Source organism: Meleagris gallopavo, chromosome 14 (genome assembly GCF_000146605.3).
Source record: "Meleagris gallopavo isolate NT-WF06-2002-E0010 breed Aviagen turkey brand Nicholas breeding stock chromosome 14, Turkey_5.1, whole genome shotgun sequence".
Classification (NCBI taxonomy): domain Eukaryota; kingdom Metazoa; phylum Chordata; class Aves; order Galliformes; family Phasianidae; genus Meleagris; species Meleagris gallopavo.
In genome coordinates, this window is record NC_015024.2 from 4,841,062 (window position 1) to 4,863,121 (window position 22,060).

The following is a 22,060-nucleotide window of genomic DNA, read 5'->3' on the forward strand; positions in this document are numbered from 1 at the left end:
GTCCGCTTCCTGGGAAAACATAACTCAGTCTGGATCTCAATTGATTTTTATTTGGCATCAAATATAACAGACATATCTCTAAAAATATAACTTGAAGGTTACAGTCATTTCCTTCTTTATCCTCTTTGTATCAAGTTGGTTTTAGTCTTATTTTACACAGATACAGCTAATTACATTTAGTAAATTCATGAAACAGTTACTTTTAAGGTATCAAATACTTGAACTGGAGGAAAATAGTTGTTGTTTGTGTTACATTCATCAACATTAGCTGTCAATGAAGTAATTAAAATGTCCTGTCCAGTGGGTGTGAACAGACATAAGCTCTCTTATCCAGTACCTGCTTTGCAGCCTTTTTAATGTAGTCATCCAGATTTTCCTCTGCATCTATGGAAAAGCAAAAGAGCTGTTGTAAATTTCTTTCAGAAAGGATTTCAGAATACAAATTTAAGTATCTAAACATCAGTGGTAGGAAAACTCTAAAAAGATTCTGATTATGGCTGACTGAATCATTCACAAAGCAAATACCCAGTTGGTTAGTATTTAGATGAACAAGTCAAATGCCCAATTTGTTACTTAATATTTTCTTCACAGAGTGTTTGTTACTAATAAATCTTCTTCATGAAAAAATAGTTTATCCCCATACTGGATTCATCTATAAGAGCAGAGACTGCTCCACTCACCAGCTCTGTTCCTTGTCCTAATTAAAGGCAGAGCAGAACTGTTCTATTGGTTATCTCAAAAATACCTACTTTAGTTGAGACTGCGCAAGCCACTGAGTACAAAAAGTATTTTATAGAGCTTACATTTTTGCAGTTGAGCAATGGCATAATTATTCTTGAAATATGCTTCGCTGCAGAAGATATTTGTAAGAAGCACCTGCAAAACAGAGTATTAATTTAGTAGGTTTTTTGTTTACGAAATTAAAACCTAACAACGCAGGAAAAATACTCAGTTTACTGTGCAGACACTTAATGAGAAAAAGTAGTAATAATTACTAATAGTTGATAATGTGGAAAGAGTTTGGGAAGAACAGCATGATGTTAGAAGGGTTAAGAGAATGTAAAATCCTAATTCATTCATGTATGTATGTCAAAGTATTTTAAATACTTGGATAATATTGCAGCTTGTGTGCCCAGAAAACTGGGGAGGTAAGTGGTGTGGTACTGTACCCAGCCATGAATCAGTTGAGAAACAAATCAGTGCAGTTTGATTTGAGTTTTGTGGGAGTTTGCTGCAGTAGATACACATCCTTAACAAATGCAGAGTGTAGCTTTAGTGTAATGAAAACTATTTGTCACTGAGGTTTTAGCCAGTGTGAGACACGAGCACGCAATGTCTGATAGCTCAGCACCCTTTTTAGAACCGCATCACACTTGTGAGGCAAAGAATTCAATAACTGTATGTCAGAGGTGAGGGGGAAGTTGGCCAGTCAAGGAAAAAGCAGCTCGTTAGAGACTTGTACAAGTTACCTAGGTTAACATCTCAAGGAAAGGTCTAAGTATAAATATAGTGCACCTTACTTACAAAACATGTAACTAACAGAATGATCCTAATTACTGATTTGTTAGGAAGTGTCATCCCTGGAGCACAGATGTTAGATGGCTGGGACTGATACTGAAGTACACTTACATCATGGTCGTGGTTTCTTAGGCCAATGCTGATGGCCCGGCTCGCTCTGGAAATAGCTGCTGTCATGGCATACAAATTAATAACTATATCTGACACTCTCTTCAGAGCCAACTGCTCATCCACTATGGTCTAGAAGAATAAAAATGATCAGGTTATAGACTTCAATCAGATTGGTTTTTTTCCATACTTTCTACATTTATGTTCATACTTATTTAGAGCATAGACAGGTAAGTAATTACACTGAATTTCCACTCCTATGAAGTAGGTTTTGGATTAAATATCTCCACCTTTTCCAGACTTCCTGGCTACAGCCAGAAACTACTTTGGTAAATGCTAAATCAAAGTGGTTTTTGGCACTTGAATTTCTATCTACCCCTAAACAACAAACACACACATTTGTTAATGCTGAATGCTCCATGGTGCAGTCTAATAAGCATGCTCAGAACTCATTCATAAATCTGGAGTAGCCATAGCTCCTATTTTAGCTAAGCTGCTTTGCATGGTGTAATTATGTATGTGTTTGCTGTATAATACGAATGAATAACTGTAACAGAAAGCATACTGGTACAGCTCTTCTTTTAGGAAATGGATTCCAGTGACTGCTTACAGCAGTGTACTGAGAATAGCCACAGCAACAAGCAGGATTTGTGCTTACAGCAATACAAGGACACATTAACCTGATCATAGTGATTGCTTAAGTAAGTGAAAGTTGTTTGTTACATCAAGATAGTATAGAGTTGGAGTATGTTTTCTCAGTCAATGGATATCAGTTGTGCAAAGGAAATCCTGGCTCTAGCTATACACAGTCCACTCCAGACTGCAGTGAGACCAGTTGAGGAAAAGTTTGAAGATAAAACTCATATTGTTGTTACCTTGCCAAACCTAGTGAGTAGGCCTCTCACTGTCGTTCCAAAATAATAAACATTTTCCTCAAGTTTCTTGCCACTCTCCTAAAAAATAAAACAAATACATACTTAAAATATTGAGTACATTTAAACAATTTGAACATTCTCCAAAGGTAAATAAAAACCCGCAGCAAAAGTCTCTAGCAGAAACCAACATGCTGGGATGTGTGCCACTTCTAGTCAATGAAAAGAATTTCCATTTAAGACTATCATTCAGCATTTTACATTTCCCCAGCTATAAAGGATAGAGACTTGGCCTGTGTACCTAATGGGATTATAAATCACAGAGCCTTTTCTGAGTGGCAAACCACTGCTTAGTTGTATTCCTTTTATCCTTTACATAATGTTAGATAGTGTTCTTTATACTCAGTTAAAAGCCAGTTAAAGCACATTACTTTAGCAATAAGATGTGTATTAAAAAGTTCTGATTTTACTTTTCTAACTTTTCAGTATAGTCTTCTTTATACTTACACAAGTAATAGTTAGAAAGATTTCTATGCTCCTTCTGCCCAACAAACCCGATTCATGTTTTACGTACTGCATGCTACAGAACCCCTGGAAGCCAGTATTAGGTGCTACTGCCCGTGTTTTCAAACTTTGCTGGTAAGGAGGTTGGAGAGTTTCCAATGTCACCTTTGGCTTTTATTAATTCTTGAATGCAATTGCTAATTAGTTCCTGTACTATGAATGGCTGTGGTCTCTGTGTTTGAGGTACTAGAGGTGTTCCATCCAGCACACAAGGTAGGTCAGCATCACTGCTGTTAACACAACCCACTCACATACACTGGTGGCACTGCAGGACACACGGTGTGTTTACCTGAAGTGAAAGCAGTGCCATGGGCACAGCACAGGATTAGCAAATCCTCTTACATGTGTGCCCGACACAGCTGACCTAGGGCCACATATGCTGACAAAAAATGATTTCATTACACATCTCAGCTCATTACAAAACACCACATACCTTAATTTTTCCTTTCCTACTAGCAACTTTAAAAACAAAAAACACCAACACCTTTTTTCTTCTTGGCCCTAAGAACTAAGTGATGAAGCAAGTGTATCCATAGCTCACCAAAATTCATAGTTAACAACCACGTTACCATTAAACAGGAAAGTAATGTGTTATATAGCTGAGCATATTATGGAGGGCAGTTTGTAGATATTCCAACAAATTCAGGTTTATATCAATTTCAAGTAAGCACCAACTTGTAACATGGATCAAACGTAGAAGAGCGGTGTCTGGCTCTTACCTGGAGGCTGGGATGCACCAATCCACCACGTTCTTCCATTATCCCATAATCCACTTTTCTGCCCGTTGAGTCCCTTACTTTGTTTACCAACTCCTGCAGTGCCAATCCTATGTTTCCTTTCTTGATTTCTCTAAAATGTTGAGTAAAAAACAGCTGCTGAAATACATCTGCTGGTTTGCAAGGGAAGTTTCAGGATAAATGCATTATCTAGTTAGCTGCAGTGTTTTAGTCTTTTGATCCTTTTTACTATGAACTCCAGAGAACCACACAGCCTTAAAAGCATTCAGCATGGCCCATTCCTCGTGTCAATACAATAAGTTGCAGACACCAGTCTATGTATGCACTGTGTCTTACAAGTAATACTTTGGTATAAGATCTTAAGTCATTTTAATTACTGTCTTACAATTGTACACAAGCTGGAAATGTAAGATACAGTCAGCAAAGATTCCTAAATAAATAAAATAATGCCAACTAAAAAGAAAAAAACAGACCCCTATACATTGAACTGCCCTTCAGAGAACTTACTAAGAAATGCAGTTTTTTCCCAACCATTTCCCACTTAGATATAGTTAAAATTATCACTCTGTGCAGTTCATTAAAATCTATTAACAATAAATAAGAACCTACTTAATTTTGTCAGTTAAGATTTTGCCTGCATGCTGCATACCCGTCAGAGCAATATACATTCGCAGAATTTCATTTGTTCCCTGCAAAAAAACACAGCAATATGTTATATCGATAATATCAAATTGATATGCACTATCAAGTATTTTTAGTATTCCAAAAAATCAGGATATGCTGTGCTAACATTTTACATATTTTTTTGTTTCAATACTACTTTCACTGTCTACATAACTTCTGTACTCTGCTTTTCCTGGCAATATTCTAAGGTGCATTACTTGTAAGGTACAATTATCTTGAGAGATCAACAGCAGACAAAACACAACCATCACATGTAGGTAAATGGTTTTGCTTTTTGTAAGTATGTGTATGGTTTTAAAGAGAGGTTCTTTTGTTAACTATTTACTTACTTACATTTTTAAATCAGTTTTAAAAGATCAGTCTTTACCCATCCATGAATGTTTGCTGACTTCTGCTTTAGCTCACTTAGTGATGAAATTCTGACCTCATCTGATTGTGAAGAAGTTGAGCTTTTCACTATTAGCCATGCATATATAACAGAGCTAAAAAGAAACCAGGCTGAATGTGCCTGGATGAAAAAATAACTTCTGTATTGTTCCAGTAAAGGAATACTTGAACACAAAAGAATATTTATTATGCCGATTTGGAAAGCAAAAGCAGATCAGGAAATGGAGATTATGAGCCTGTACAAATGTGACATTCAGGAATCCACTGTAAGATTGATTGCCTTAACACAGATAGCTGGAAAATAACTTCACTGAACTGTTAAGGTTAGTGAGAAAATGAACTGAGTTACTGAAACGTGTTCTTGAACACAAGGCTTCCTACAGCCAGTCCAACGGAGGAGGATGTTACATGCTGACAGTTTTTGCTCCTTGAGTCAGTACTGGAATTGACTCTTCCTGGTGTGTGGGTATCTCACATAACAGCTGCAGCCAGGGTTCAAGCTCAAATCCTGTTTGAATGTTCATGCTTGCATCAACTTCCAGCTGAGATCATTGCTGTTCTGACAGCAGGAGACAAACACTGATTTCTACATGGTCTCCCCAAGAAAAACTTGTATGAAGCAGACATACAGATGATAATCCCACTTGCAAACAGTAGAGAACAAACTTCACAGCTAACATTTTGTATTAAATATACACACATCAACAAGGTGAAACTTCCAAATTAATGATCTGTGAGCTTCCCTGCTTTGCTTCTAAGCAGCACACAGAGGAAAGGCTGCGCAGTCTCAGAACAGAGCAGCTTAGATGCAAGAATCAGAAAATCCTATTAGAGAAGTTGTGTAAAAATAATTAAGTTTTGCCTATGCCTCTTACCAAATCCTACTGCACATATTAGATAAATGAGAATAAAAGCAGTAAAGTGTTTTCAAAATATGCTCTACAGTGAGAACATCAGTTTCATTCTCTCTTGCTTAAGCATACACTGATTTCACCACAGTTCACCATATGCAATCACTACGATTTGCTGAACATAAACTGATTTTCACTTGTCAGCTAAAATAGTTTTGAACTTCTGTGTTAAACAGTGCTTTTAATAATTCAGAATTCCCCAACACGTTCAAAATTACAACCACTTCAAAGCATGAGCTGGGACTTTATTCCCATGATGGGGTATCTGAAACAGGTACAGTCAGATGCACGTTTTGTCCAAAACATCCAGAAAATGCCTCCACATTTAAGAGGAAACAAACAGTACATTACAGTACTGGGATACATGTTTTTTCCGAGGGCAAAGTCAGCTCCTAGTGAGCCCACACTTTGTGGTTAATCTATACAACCCATCATCTCCAAGTTTATTCTAGGAAAAATACTGCCTGTATCACCAAAGAAAAGAAGATTAGTTATTCAGGCTTATTCCAACTATTACAGACTTCAGAGCCAACCAGACAAAGGCCTGTTTAAACAAGTACTGCACTGGATTTGTTTCACCTCAGGCTTACAGAAGGTGTGTGTGTTTTTGTCAGTTTCTGGTAAAACAAACAGTATATTCGTACTTGCCTCAAAAATGAGCAGTATCCTGGAATCTCTGAGATAGCGTTCATAGGGGTAATCCTTCATATAGCCGAGGCCTCCAAGGATTTGCAGAGCTTCACTTACACAAGCCCAGGCACCTTCAGAACTGAACACCTGCCATTAACAGCATTCAGTCACCGTGGTTCACACAGTAAGAACAGTCGTCATAGCTTTCTTACTATACTGCAATTTAAAACAGGAAGTAACACTGGATTTGGAAGGATTCTATCTGTGCACCATTACTGTAATATTCTGTACTGCTTCTACAGTAGTCCTGTATAAAGTTTTCCTGAAATAATGTTCTTGCGCCTCAGTGTCAAAGTGAAAAGTTACTTGAAAAATGAACATCTCCTGTATTTGCAATCCACATAAACTTCTCAATAAGGCAATGTTTCTATGGGGCTCAGAGCCACAAGCTGAAAGAACAAACGCAGCAGGTCTTTCTCAGTACTTCACATTGGCCCACTTCACAGACACACGTGTTCTGAACTCAGCAAAAGACCAGCATGGGGGCTGAAATTTCTGACTTCTCTTCAAGGCTGCACTGCCAGCCAACAGCACCCACCTGCATGTTGCAGGAATGCCTTAAAAAGCCACACTCCTTCAGGGAGGGCCTGGCTCTCACTGAGTGTGAGTTCTGCGTTCAAACCAGGAGAGAAGCTCCCAAATCAGGTCTGTAGCTGGAAATAAAACTTAAGCACTTTTTTTTGTGTGTGAAACTGCATAGAAAGAGAATTCAAAAGGACCCCAATGTGCTGTATGCAGTCTGTCTTTCACGTGGGGATACAAGCCTGAACATAAGATAATCTGTAATGTACAGAAAACGAAAGTCTTCTTTTAATTTTTAAATCTAGCTAAAGTTTTTGTATGTACATCTAAAGTAATACCTGAGCCTCTATGCAATCTGTAATGTAGACTGAAGATCAAGAAAGGTGTTTGTCTTTATTAGCTCAGCGCTGTCGGCAGGTCCTTCACTAAGATTAATTACCTTGACCATGGCTGCCTCCACGGAGCAGTCTGGGAGGCCTGGCCTGTCCATCATTCCTGCCGTGAGGTAAGCCATGCTCTCCATTACATACGCTTTCACAGCCATAAAACAGAACTTCTCCTGTCAGATAGGAATGAAAGGAGTCACACACTGATGCAGAACACTGTAGCCAAGCTTGCAACAATGCTCAAACTAAAGAGTATATTTTCTTATGTTTTAACACATTATCCAATAATATTTAATAAAGGTACTACTGCAAAGCCCTCATGAAAAATGTTAAAGTACTTGCTTCGTTTGTTATTCACTTAAAATTACATAAAAGATCAATGTACAGAAGTCTGCACTGAATTTACATAAATGCAACACCTCTTGTGTTTGTTTAATCTAGTACACTCTAAAGGACCTCAGCACAGTCTGTGTCACAGCACCTAAGCAAAACAAAGGGCAGAGATGGAGGGTTTCATTTTTTTTTACTTACCTGAATTAATCCAAACTCGCTCAGTTTCCTATTGAATTGTTTCCTGGTACAAGCGTGCTCTGCTGTCAGTTCTTAAAAAAAAAAACACACCACCACAAAACAACAATCTCAAAATAGTACAGCTATCATTGCTGTGATGCATCGTTCCCGCTGTATGGAAACAGTGTTTTTCTACTGACTGATCAACCCCCACTGCTTCAGCAACAGCACACAGTGAAAAACACCCTCAGAATGACTACATGATTGAGTCTGGGGATGCTGTGCCAAAGGCTTTTAAACAAGACCCACCCACCATACCAAATATGCTCAGAAAAGCACATTTTAATGCTAATTACTTTTTTGAGAGATCCCTGTTAGTATTTTGGGTAACTATTGGTAGAAGCCAATTTTAGTACTTATTAGTGCATGTAAGCTTTGAACATGACTGAAATTTGAAAGGAGGCTATACTGCCTAAAAGCAGTCAGAGGTTACCATGTTAGTAAGAATTCATTCCCTAGAATAACTGTAACACAGGCATCATCTTCAGTTTTTTACAAAATCAAAATTTTAAATAAAATTAGTGTTTTAAATACATCAAAGTATGTTATGGCTGCCAATAGTGATGTTCTGATCAAGATTAATGTTACTGTATTGAATTAGCACTATTATATACCTTACACAGATCAGATTTTTTTCCCATGGCATGCAGTAATCTAGAACATCTAATTCACTCACCTATCAATTTTTTAATCATTCCAGCAGATGCACTGCCCATGCTGAATCTTCCACTGTTCAGGATATTCATGGCAACCTGAGAAAATAAAAAGGGCTCTTTTGTTTAAGGTGAAAAACTGCTCTCTGCTTTTAGTGTTCCTTGGATTTCATTCATCACCACTTATACTTCTTCCCTGCAATACCAGTCCTCAAATTGGGCAGTCAGTGCAGCACTGAGCATCTCACCAGAAATGCTTTAAAACCAGGTATTTCAGACAACCTCACATCTGACTTCATACACAAAACAGTTTTCTGATACTGATGATTCAGTTACTCATTATTCAGTCATTTCTGTACTGAAAAATGGACAAGAAAAGGTATTGGATTTCAGAGGGCTGAGCTGGAGAAAACAGCGCAGAAGAAGCCCCCAGACAGAGACTTATCTCTTCTGTATTGCACAGGAAAAAGGCACACGTGTTTATACTGGTGCTGATACTTGTCTCTGCTGTTATAGAGAAGGAAGGCAAAAATTCTACTTAGAAGCACAAATATCCATTCAATTTTTCTTTTAAATTTTCACTCTATATTCAGCAATCTCATCTTAGCCTTACCCTTGGGCAGGCAGTAACACCCACCCACCAAAAGCTGTTAAAATGTACTAACTCTTGTAAAAAGTCATCCTGAAGCAAAACAAAGGACTCCTACCTACAGAAGGCAGAATTTTGGTGAGGTAAGATGCTCATTCAAAGTACATTTTGAGAATACGTGTCTGTCTCAAACAGCAATTCACTTGTCAAAATTCTGCTGAGTCTTACAGCAACGTACAAGACAGGGGAACAAGATGAGAAGTGCAGGAATGAAATACAGACCCACAGTGTATAAAGATGCTGAAGTCAGTACTATTGCTTTTTAAGGGAAACGTAAGTGACTCAGTTTAAAGACAGACACTGTAAAGTTTAGCAAAAAGCCACCACTCCTGCCTTTAAAATTGTGATAATTTTCTCAAGAAAAAAACTGTGAAATTTACCTTTTCTTCCGTTAACAACATTAGAGGGAATTCTGTTTGGAATTTAGAGCTGGAGCTGAATGCTATTGGAGCAGTAAGAAAACTCACAAGGACCATTAAGAAGAGTTTTGCAAATCTACACATCAGACTCAGAGAAAGTGAGCAGTGTTGTCCTTACAGGTACCACATGGCTTGGGTGTAATGAAGAGAAGCCATGCCTGCACCAGCGTCGCAGCGTCCTCCCTGCATCTTGTGCTATATAACCTGGTCCTGGGAAACCTCGCTGCCATTCTCTGGTACCTTGGGTGCTGTCTGGACAGACTTTCCTTGAACTATTTCCTGTTACACTCATTTCTGTCTTCCCCCTTCTACCAATTCTAGCTGCAGAAAAAGACGACAGCTCAGTGTGTAAGTTCTGTTAGAAGTTCCTCCCATTCCAGAAGAGAGCAGAATGTTTCCTGTACTAAAAAAACAAACAAAAGCAGGACCTGGTCTAGGATTTTATGGATACCCAACTCAGAGTTAATGGCACGCTCATGCACTACCCTGGTGAAACCAATGAATAATATCAGGCACATCAGCTAAACTGAGAATTCTGTTCTTGTTTGAGAGTGTTGATTCAATAAAGAAACTGTAGTACAGTTTAACAAATAAGAATAAACCTTCAGACTTGAAAAAATCGTTACTGCTGGTTCCTGCTTACCTTAAATCCCCCTCCTATTTCTCCAAGCACGTTCTCTACAGGCACTTTAGTGTTTTCAAAATGCACTTCACAGGCTGAAACACAGAGTTAGTTTGTTTATAACTGTTGAATCATAGTGCAAAAATATTTAAAAGGTGTCAGGAACACAACAGACTTTTGTAACAAAAAGTAAAGTTTTCCTAATGTACTGCGAATGAGAGATTATGAAACTTTGCCAAAGGAGCTTGATTTTGGGAAATGATTGTAGCTGACATCAATTACTGATATAAAAGACTCAATCGAATTAATGTACATAAACTACAGAACTATAGCTTTGTTGCTATTTTATGGAATTGATACCACAATAAAGTCCAAATGATAGACTGTGAAAACGTGCAACCATCAGTAAGTTGAAGAAAAACCTATGAAAACTTACTTCTAGATTAAAGTTACTTGGTTACTGAATCTTCTGAGTTATTTCACTGCATGAAAGTGCAGCTTCAGGTGTGCAGAAAAGAATTGTACAATATGGATTTCTCATTTCAGAGCCTGCATGAGGAAGGACTCAGAAGAAAAGCTAGGTAAAGAAACACGAAACTTACACTGATACACGGAAAAGATATTGATTTGCCTTTGAATTCAGATGATCTAAACAAACAGAAATATTAACATAATTTCTGTTGACGATTTTAAATGATTCTTACTATTGGAGCCTCGAATGCCCAACTTATCCTCAGGTTTCCCATGCGTGACTCCACCAAAATCTCGCTCTACGATGAAAGCAGTAATTTTGTCTTTTACTTGTCCATCCTTCTCAACAATCTCTGTCCTAGCAAACACTGTGAAAATACTAGCAAGGCCGCCGTTCGATATCCAAACCTGTTTTGAGAGGGGAAAGAAATGCATTCGTTTTGAGTTTATTACCACTGTTCTTAATTATTTTGTAACAGATGTCAGCAGTGAATGGAGCAAAAACAAACTGTTTCTTCCCTTACAACCTAATGAGTGCTCTGCTACTACTTTTGCCTTGTTAAACTATTTCCAAGGATAGTTGATCAGAGTATGGTAAGTTTGGAGCAACTGTAAAAATGATTTGTAATAGAATTGAATTAAACTCTGAGTTTTCCCAAAAGCTTGTGTAGCCTCTTGTGTATGGCACATGAGGGGTGCAAGAGCAATACAGACTCCAGACCCTCTGCCCAATACAATTTTACCTTTGATGAAAAATACTAAGTATTAGGCCACATATTTATGACTTCCATAACAGGTGGTGTCACATGGCAGACAAACATAAAACTTCAGATCAAAACCATCAAATACTGTTGAACCCAGAACACCGTGTATCTTTCAAGAGTATTTTGCCAGTTTTAGAATGGTCCAAGCAGTCCAATTTCTAACTCACTGTTGATTTTTTCTTTCAAAATTAACTACAAAATCTGGTATGATGAAGAATGAAAGAAGGGGAAAATAAGGTGTCAGGTTTCTCTTCACCTATGGTGTCACAGGAGCGCTAATTAACCCACCCTACAAACCTAAACACTGATCTGGAGACACGAGAGAAGGAACTTGATGGGAGGGTGGTCTGTATCTTTATCACTAAAAGTTCAAAATTATTCCCTGAATTGTGCACTTCTCTGTCTGGCCCACAGTCATTCTTCATCAGTTTGGAGACCCTCAAAGTCCAATGCAGTTCTAGCCCAGCTAGAATCTTACTTGGTAAAACAAATGATAATGCTGCAATAGACTAGAGTGTTTTCTATAAACTTTTAACAAAAAATATGTCTGTGAGTGGATACCTTGGAACCATTTAGTAAGAAGTACTTCCCATCTTCACTGAGGGTTGCTCTTGTCTGGATGGATGCAGCATCACTTCCACTAAAAGCAAAACAAGTTGTTTGTTAGTGTTTAAAGACATAAACATATTTTAGGAAACAGAACTACTTTTTCCCCTTCTCCTTCCCAACTTTAAAAAAAAGTGTTCATAATTGTATGCAATAGTACTATATCAATTTTCATTTGTAAATAACAAGAAAACTTCCTAGATTCAAAAATACTGATGAATTCTACTTAAGTCATCCTGAGGGGGGACATTTCTGTTGATTAAGTTCTGTTATCCACCTTATCAGCTGACCCAAGCATCAGAATGCCACATGAGCACCTTTGTTGGGCTGCACTATCAGCTATTGGACCATATGCTGAATCTGTTATCCTAAAACATAAACAAGTTTATAACATGTAAGCTATTCCTCAAAAGCTTATACCCTACTTGGATATCCTAACAGAAAAAAGGCTCAACAGAAATGAAAAACAGATGAATATGTGACAGGACTCCATCAACAAACATTTGGGCACATCACATGCCTTTTACAGGAGTAAAATTGCAGGCAAATTACAACAAAGACATTGAGAATTGCTGTTCTGTGATTAAGCATTTAAGCACTCTCTTCAATCATCACCTTATTACATAGGTGAGAAGCACACCATTACCCCTTGAAACAAATTTGAACACAACAATGTCTCACACTGGGCTTTCAGCTCTAGACAAGTTCCTGGAACACTAAGATCTCAGCTGAGGATACCTCTGATATGCTATCCTTTAATAGGATCAGAGTTCTAAAATTCAGCTGTAAAAATGACTGTTCCTGTGTGCTAGAACAGAAATACCAACAGAGACTGAAGGTGCACTTACCAGACCAGCAATTTTCAAAAATAATACAAGGCTAAATAAAGTTGTTAGAGGACTTTCAGAACATGGTCAGCCCTTGTTTTCTTCCCGCACATTATTTCAAAGTGCCTTGCATGGATGACTGTTAAAAGCTTAAATGTTACTAGCGCATATTCTGCTTGCAAACAGAACAATTTTTAGAGGGTAAAAGCTGGGCTTATGAGTGAGTAAAAGCCAGCACTGCTAATGGGAAGAATTCTATATCACAACAGCATGAAAATAAGCAAGTGAATCAGTCACTGCAAGACGTATGAGCAGAGCAGGTTTCAGAAAAGAATTTGAAACTGCTGCATCGTACAGGTAGGTGAGATTCACCTTCAAGTATTTGACTGCTCTGTCCCTCCATCAGTGCCTTCAGCCATCCCACAGCAAACCATCTGCCTGCATGATTTTAATAAAACCACCTCTTCTGCACTGACAGAACTTGCTCTTTTATCAAAGAGTAAACTCAAATACAACCATGGCTTCAAGAAGAAGTTGCTGCTACAAAGATACCTTGTCTAAACTCTAGCAGTAGACAAAAACCCTTCTTACTGTTTTTGGTAGCACCTTCAATATTGGTGCAGGCTTTTATAATCTTGAAAAAGAACTGAAAGTCACAGCACATTATTTTTAAAAGTAGATGAAGAGTTGAGCTGGGAACAACTGAGAGCATTAATGCAGCTACCATCAAACACTGGTTAGTGATTTCCTAAAAGCTGCCATAAGCATGAGGGAAAAGACGAATTACAAGGTTTTAAAAATGGATACTGACATACACAGAGACAACAGGCACACATTAGCAAAGATTTTATACAGTGACAAAGCAATCAGGCAGTAAAGAAAGTATAATTTTGGTGTTCTGGTGCTTTCTGAAGATTTCATAGTTGCAAAACCAGTACCTTCCAGGTTCAGTGAGACAAAAAGCTGCAATGTGCTCCCCAGATGCCAGCTTAGGCAGGTACTTGGCTTTCTGCTCATCAGTGCCAGTAATCAGGATTCCCTATACAAAAAATTAGGAGAAAACTTTTCAGCATCAAACTATGTCAGCAGAACTGAAGCTGACAAACTGTACCATCTTCAGGAATCTTCATCTGCAAATTATATGGCATAAAAAGGCAATACAAAAAAAAAGTTTAATAAACAATAGACATTATTACTGATCTGGCATTAAAAGATGCCAAAGTAACAGCTGTTCAGAGGCCCCCAGGGAGCAGCTCAGTGTTAAGGCTGCCCTCTCAGAGAGATTTCTGGATCCTTATGCTGTAAATGAAGATGTAACTGTTGCTCTGAAAGGCACAGAGACAGTCCTCCCTTCATAACTTGTCATACCTTCACTACGGTTTTATTTAAATAAGTAAATCAAAAAGCATCAATTCTAGAAGCTCTAAATCAGAGAACAGAACACGATTTACCTAGTTTCTGAATTATTTCATTACACTCTCAAAAAGCGTTACTTTTATTTTAATTACTTCTTATTGTAGAGAGTTGTATTTATTTTCTGTACGGGGGGTTCTTATGATTAAGCAGATAAGATATCAATACCCAGCAAACAAGGGAGAATTAACATTAACTGATCCAAACTGGTCAAAGCAGGAGAAAGAGCAGCAGCATCTGACACTGCACTCCTCACCAGACTGCTCTGCAGCCCAGGCAGCTCACTGCAGATGGGGACATTCTAAGGAAGGTGAGGAGCACGCACTCATTTTTAATCTGCTCAAATCCTGGAACAATTTTTTATTATAAAGACCTCTGTGCTATTTTAAGCTTCAGAATACTACCACCCATCCATCATACAAGCTGTTAGTGGTAGATCCCTAAGGCTACACAGAAAATCAGTTTGAAATTCAGGCTGGCCACAACAGGCTGATCTCAGGTAGGTTTTCTCTGCTTACTTCCCACAATACGCAGCCTCGTTCAACGAGAACTGAGTTCTCTGCACGACTCTGTCACCTTCCCATAATGTCAGCCCTGCCGATATTTTATTGTTTTCAGTATTTTGTTTTATTTTTTAACAAAGCTTGGGATTGTTTCACTCTGATTTGCTAATAGGGCACTCACAGCCCACACGTACACAAACATCCTCTCACCTTTTCTGCACACATTGCACAGAACTACTCGAGCTTTACCTTCAGCCCAATGGCCTGGTGAGCTGCCAGAGTAACTGCAATCGATCCATCTAACGAGATGATTTCTCCCAGCCGTGCATACATGGTGTTTGACAGCCCGAGACCACCTGCAACAAACACTGTGTTTATTCCAAGCACATACCTTAGAATTTAACTCACCCTTCCCACTCAAAAAGTCCCTTTCAAAGAAATATTAAAATAACGCTGTTTGTACACCTTAGTATAGATTGCGTCCACAAACAACTGCCACGTTGCTGCACTTGTGACAAAGAGCTCAGTTAAAAAAAAGGTGTTTTTTTTTTTTTTTAAATATAACCATGAGTTATGCTGAATGTACTTCTATTGAAAAAAGCAAATCATCTGTGCTCAGGAATGCACAGCAAACAGCATAATCCACCAAACGGTAGGACAAGCCTGTTAAACACTCTCCACGTGAAAACAGTAAAAGATTTGGTATAGAAACGTCTCGATTCTAAATTTCCATGCATCCAGGATAAAATTACTTTGCGACCTTACAGAAGCAGGCAAGGAAGCCCAGCACAGCTGTGCAGCCGCCCAGCAGGCAGCAAGGGGAGCAGTGCTGCACAGGGCACACTCAGGGGGCACTCATCCAGGCCGTCCCAGCGCCGGTGGAAATGGCAGGAAGTGACATGGAGCAGATGTGCAGTGACACCTTCAAATGGGCACTGAAGGAGAATGAAATGCAACACTTCAAAAGATGCTTTTAATTAAAAAAAAAACGAAGTGACTATTTCAAGAAAAACTTGACACCAGAGTCACCTTTTGGAGGCATTTTGTGATCTGCTGCTGAAAGTACACAGGCTGCTGGTAAGAAGCACGGAAAGAACAGAGCAGGACACGTCACAGATGCAGCCGTCTGAGTGCAGCGTTCAAGGACACGATGAGTTCAGCACCATTAGTCCCACTCCCCATAACTTAAGACTACTCTGTGTGTTACTGAATAAACAATTTTATCTCATCAAGAGAATCTTTTGCCCAGGTTTATGGGTTTATAATCCTTTACAAGAGACAGTGACAGAAGTCAGGATAGCAAACACCTTAATTTCAGCAGATGTCTCAATAGTGCTACTATTTTCTGCAGATGAAATAAACGCCAGAACAAGTCCCCTTGATGCCATTCATTCCAATCCTTACACCCTTTTCCTTCACAGCACACTCAGATTCCTTAGAAGTCAGAGGACCATCCAGCCACAGTTCTTTCTTTTCCCACCCTGAGAGGCACTGGGATGAGCACTCAGCTCAGAGACGACTGATGTGTGCACACTGACTACAGTGATGACAAGACAAAGAAAGCATATCTACATGACCTGCATGAGCTCCATCTCCCCACTAAAGTTCTGCATTTTAAATGCAAATACAAATACACTACAAACCATTACAAAAAATACCATGCAATGAACAAAGCACCAAATATATGACTGAAGATTTTTCCAGTACGACAAGCAGCTCTAGCAAAAATATAGCAGGTTTAAACAACAAAAACTAGGGAATAACCTCATCATAAGTGTAGTAGTAGTGGTGCAGTGAAAAATAACTTGTTTGTAGCAATCTGATTTTTATCCAGCATATATGAATACAAGACAGCAGGACTATGATTTTCTGCAATACCATGAATGGAGTGAAAGCTTTTAAAAAACAGAAGCTGACAGATTATTATATAGCAATACAAAACAAAAGGTAATAATAATTTATTAAGGACTTCAAGTCAGATACTCATTTCTAATTAACAGTAAATTACATTATCAATGCCACGATGCTTTCTCAAGATCTGCTCTGAGCTTTTGCTTTGTTCTCTGCTTCCAGCACCTCCTTTCATTGGACATTACTTCCTGCCTTCTCAGTACGTTTCTTAATTCCCAATTACCCCCTGTCCCCATGTGGATTAAGGTGCTCTGTCCAAGACACTATCCTGAAAATAAAATCTTGACAGAGCTTGCAGACCTCTTCTCCATCCTACTGCCTCATCACCTTGCCATATTCTAAATACCCACTGAAAAACACTTCACAGGATTTCTAATGCATTCCAAAAGCATTAACAATTAAACAGAGACCACATAATGATACCTTACGTGCAAGCTGTCCAGAATACTCTAATCTGTATAAAATCTCTTTAAGGAACTGAAATCAGTGGAGCTCAGCAACACCAGCTATATTAATACAATAAAACAACAAAGAACAAAAACCACTAGGAAAACAGGGTATTACCTCATCAGCAAATAAACACTGAGGTATGTCTCCAGCTCTATACAGCATTCTTAGATATGCTGTTTCACACTATTCTCTTCAAAAATCAGGTATCTTCCCCACTGAAAAGTTTCTGCAGATTGTCAAGCCCAGTTCTATTATCTTCCTTCGAATTATTATCTTCTTTTACACTAGAAAGCAGACGATGCAAGCATCTCTTTCATTATTTCATATATTTCAAATCATGAACCTATTTCAATCCCATTTTCAAAATGCATCAGAATGATTGCAATTTTCTTGCCGTTGCAAGTTTAAGAGTTAACCCACTGAGTAACTGATGTCTGATCCCTTTGAGACACAAGCTTTGTGTTCAGTACTGTTTTCACACAAAAGCTACACTGTGAATCACTAGGCACTACACTTCTATAACTGTATAGTCAAACACGTTCCTATCTGTGAATGACAGCTTTGACAGATCTGTTCCATGAGACACTGCTGTCTGTACCTGGTGTAATTTTAGAAATCATCAGCTGATACTGCAAGTCCCACAGAACATCAAGCTACTCCACTACTACCAAAAATTGAACAAAAAGGAAAATGCTGTGCCAGGGAGAACGCACACCTTGTAAATGTAGTTACCCAACTCAGGTATCCCTAAGCCAGGAGAGTGCACAGCACCCTACTGACACCCCTGGTGCCCACACCTGTCTGTTAACTGGACAGCCACAAAAATACACAAAGGATATCACAGACACATTACGTGAGATCCAAACTATCTTATCACAGGTCATTGGGTGATTCTTTTTGATCATTTACTCACCATATTCTTCTGGAATCTGCATGCCAAAGAGACCCAGATCCCCCAGTCCTTTCAAAGTTTCAGGTGGGATTTTTGCATCTTGATCAATCTTCTTGGAATCCACTACAAATACAGAAGGTTTAATAATATAAAACATTGATTTTCAGCACAGAAAAAAATCCTGAGATCACAGCGCTCTCAAATCAGAGCTAAGGTCACTGTGTTCATGAGTCACCAGCACTGTGCCCTCTAACCTAAATACCAGCTTGAGAAGAACTGAAATAGCCTGCAGAAAAAAGGGCTGCAAGAACAGCACGCCTCTCCCTCCTCTAATTACCCTACAGATGATTTCTGAAGCAGCTCAGCAATATTGTGCTTGTTGCACCACATACTTATATACACCTCATCCCTAAGGTCAAGAGAGTTATTTTTTCTAGGTTTAGCCTGATCTTATGAACCATTCCATTTGCCTCCAATCCCTTATGGCTGGAAATCTCAAACCCTAAGATGGCTTCTGTAAGATTAACAGTCTCAGCCTGCTGCCCCAACCAGTCCTCCTCCCAGCAGAGCAAAACACTTTCCAGTCTTTGAACTTTGACAGCACATCTAAGTCCTACATGCTCCTATCAGAAGTCCAACTCTGTTTCCAGAAAGCAAGCATTTCAAGAAGGTTTTGTCCTTCAGGAGACACGCTACAAATTAACAAGCAATCAGTTTCCCAAAGGCTATTTTCTGGTTTTCAGGAATCACCAACTTTACTTACAAAATAAGCCGAAAGCATTAAGAAGAACCTAACCTACCATGGAACCAACACTCCACCTGATCACCCCACCTTATTACATATACCATTAAAGGCAAACCACAGAACATACTGGAAGCTCCCAGAACACCAATTATGACAATCAGATCATGACAGACCTGAGGAAAGGACTTGGAAGTGGGGAAGAATCTCATTTTTGTTTCATTATCTCACACGTGTACACCAGTGGACTCAACGACTGGAATAAGTTAGGTATTTCTTCCTGAACTATACCACGGTTGTAATTTTTTTTAAAAAGTACTTAATCATGGAATCACAGAATGGCATATAACTGGGAAATGGGTTAGCTACACAACTCATGTTCTTATGAGGAATTTAAATTCTTAGGAGATTACCACAGCAGTTCTGTACGGTGACAGAGAAGATACACCAGAATCACAGTAGGCAGCTGAGGAAGGGTGTCAGCTACAGCAAAAGGAATGTAAGCCATCTTTCCAGAGAGCACTCAGAAAAGAGTAACTCTGCAAAAGCAGCAGTGTGTTCCTAAAGGAACTTCCCATTCACCCTGGTTAAATGATTCTGTAACTTCTATATGAAATATAATAGGGGTATGCAGCTAAGCATTCTGATCCTCTTCTAAGTGAGGTCATTCAGAAAAGAAAGACGTTTTTGATGAGATTATTTCCCCACACAGTTTTAAGTGATGCTGTAGAAGATCCATATGCCACTGGCTCTTCTGGGAAGAACTGTGGGGTCATTCCTTCCTCCCCCATTACACCCAGACCTCTGCACCACAGACTGCCAAGCCTTAGAATGACGGCTGCACTGAACTTCTCTGGTTACCCAATGCCAACCACACATATCAGGTTTCCAAGCACCTACGGCTGCTCCCCTCACCTATTTTATACCACACCCACAAATCGACCTAATCATTAAAAAGAAACAGCCATACATGCAAACAAAGATGATCAATTCCTACCTTCTGTTCAGGCTTTACAATCTGATAGTTTTATTTCTCCCTTTTCACTTTTTTACTCAATAAATGTTGTTTCCCAACAAAGCAAAGAATTATGTGTAATCTGTATAAGTTAATTTTAATGCTAAAATTACCTGTATCTCATAAATCATCACCTGTGACATTACAGCTTCTTCAAACTCCCACAGCGCCCGGCAATCCAGGCCTGCTATCTTTGTCAGCAGGAAATGTCAGGTGACACTTTTTAACTATCTCAGAGATTGCTGTTTGTAAAAAACAATTTACTCCAGCTGTTCAGCTCATCTACGGCACCAATAATAGAAGGAACACCTGCAACCCTACCTGGACTGCATACAGCTAATGTGACTTTTCCAAATAGAATTACTACTCCTGAAAATAGGAATATACATAAATGGTTTTGATTTTTCCTTGCTTCTCAAAGAGTTACCATTTATGAATATCTATAGTGAACTTTGCTGAGAATAGGTTTAGTACAGTACAACAAGTAAAACATTTCACACAAAACTTGCAATATCTCAAGTGGTAAATGGCAATATGTAGACAAACTAAACACCATTTCAAATCCTACCTCTGAATCCTTTCAACTCCCTTCCTTCTTTTTATTTTTTTTAAATTTTTTATTTCTTCTCAACAGCATCCAAATAGTCCTTTACAAAGAAGCCACAAAATTAACATGCCTGCATCATCAGCATTACTATACTTCTGGAAACACGTGCATAAAGTAACTTACCAATGTAAATTTTAATAATCTTATTTTATTGCTACAGTTAAACTACTTTGTAATCACTAAATCACACAAGTAAGAAAGTAACAATTATACCTTCTTCAGCGAAGAATTTTTCTACAGGTCCTACAAACTGGCTGATCTCCTGTAGTTCTTCATTGCTAATTTCTGGGTAAGGGAAAACTTCTTCCTAAAATAACAGACATTTTTTTTTTAAATAATAAAAAAAAACCTAAAACAACAACAACAAAAAACCTCATCACTAATGCAATTGAAAGAAAAACTAAAGAGCATAAGTCCTTCAAATACCAGGCTCTAAAACCTGTGAAAATTAAGGACCCTGCTAAGCATTCAGAAATTTTATCCTATGCAACGAATAGGACTTGGCTAAATTTCATACCAAAGCACGTCAGAGAACTGAGCAGAAAACAGAGATTTCAAGAATTCTAAGGATACAAAAATTCTTTGTTAATCATTAGTTTTGTCAACTTAATCCCACTTTGGGATTAAAAACAGTTTCCATCTGCATCAGAATCATCTGGGTACTACAATGTTTTACATTGCGGGTACACAGAGTAAGGGTGTGCTGTTCCATGCTGCTCTTTATCATCCCCTCAGCATGCCAGATTCTTCATACAACCATTGCGATCATAGACTGGGAGTGACACAACCCGGTGGGTCTGAATAAACAAAAACTTCCAGGCAACCAACATACAGAATCCTTAGAGCTGGGAGGGACCTTCACAGCCCACCTGGCCCCCATCCCCCGTGCTGAGCAGGGACACCTGCAGCTCCATGCAGTGCTCAGCGCCTGCCCAGCCTGACCTTGGAGTCTCCAGGGATGGGGCACCACAGCCTCTCCTCCGTGCCAGTGCCTCAGTAAAGTACTCCAAAGTAAAAAAGCTTATTCCTTAAATCCAATCTAAATCTCTCCTCCTTTGGTTCGAAAGCATTTCCCCTTGTCCTGCACGCAGACCCTGCTGAGTCCGTCCCTTTCCTTCTCACAGTGGGGATGGCAGGGTTGCTGTGCCCCACTCCTGCACTCAGCTCTGTTACACCTCATGATGTTCACTGGTCTTGTTGCTGTCCGGGTCTCTCTGGATCTGGTAAAAGCCACGCTTTTTCAGAAGACTGCTCTATTGAAATTTGAGTGGAGAAAGGCACAAACAGGCACCTCATGGGACGCCTGACTACGACTCGCCCACCTCCCCGCTCCACAAGCTCTCAACGCTTCGTCGTTAAACTCGGCGCTGTCGGTTGCACTACAGCTTAAGGAGACCCGTCAGCCCGCTGAGGCGCACCCCGCAAACCTCGCACTGAAACGTCCGGCCGTCACACAGCCCACAGCCGGCCATCACACAGCCCCAGTCCCACCTGCGGCTCCCAGCGAGCCGACACAGGTGCGGCACGTAGCTGCCCGGCCCGCGGCACCGCCGGCACAGCCAGGTAA

General features: G+C 39.2%; 2 protein-coding genes across 7 annotated transcripts in view; one reads left to right on the top strand and one right to left on the bottom strand.

Annotated features, from left to right (window-relative positions):
* The window catches only part of KIAA1257 (KIAA1257 ortholog), a 65,292-nt gene extending 63,637 nt beyond the window's left edge, over positions 1-1,655 (top strand). For all 4 annotated transcript variants that reach the window (XR_004161289.1, XR_004161290.1, XR_004161287.1 and 1 more), the window contains one exon: positions 1,569-1,655. The gene's annotated coding sequence lies outside the window, so the exon portion shown is untranslated. The remainder of the gene's footprint in view (positions 1-1,568) is intronic.
* On the bottom strand, positions 31-22,044 carry ACAD9 (acyl-CoA dehydrogenase family member 9). Of its 3 annotated transcripts, none has more exons than XM_019620047.2 (18): positions 21,921-22,044; positions 20,707-20,800; positions 18,151-18,252; positions 15,126-15,232; positions 13,899-13,999; positions 12,089-12,167; positions 10,997-11,171; positions 10,314-10,387; positions 8,626-8,701; positions 7,911-7,981; positions 7,433-7,552; positions 6,430-6,558; positions 4,409-4,488; positions 3,782-3,911; positions 2,502-2,579; positions 1,630-1,758; positions 804-876; positions 31-384 (listed from the first exon to the last, which is right to left on the bottom strand). In XM_019620047.2, exons 1-18 carry the CDS (start codon positions 21,963-21,965, stop codon positions 284-286), a joined length of 1,764 nt encoding a protein of 587 aa, XP_019475592.1. In that variant the 5' UTR covers positions 21,966-22,044; the 3' UTR covers positions 31-283. The 3 variants fall into 3 exon arrangements, with proteins under 3 accessions (XP_019475592.1, XP_019475590.1, XP_019475591.1); XM_019620045.1 differs by having other exon boundaries at positions 21,912-21,993; XM_019620046.1 differs by lacking the exon at positions 21,921-22,044 and adding an exon at positions 21,170-21,220.
* Between the last annotated feature and the right edge of the window lie 16 nt (positions 22,045-22,060).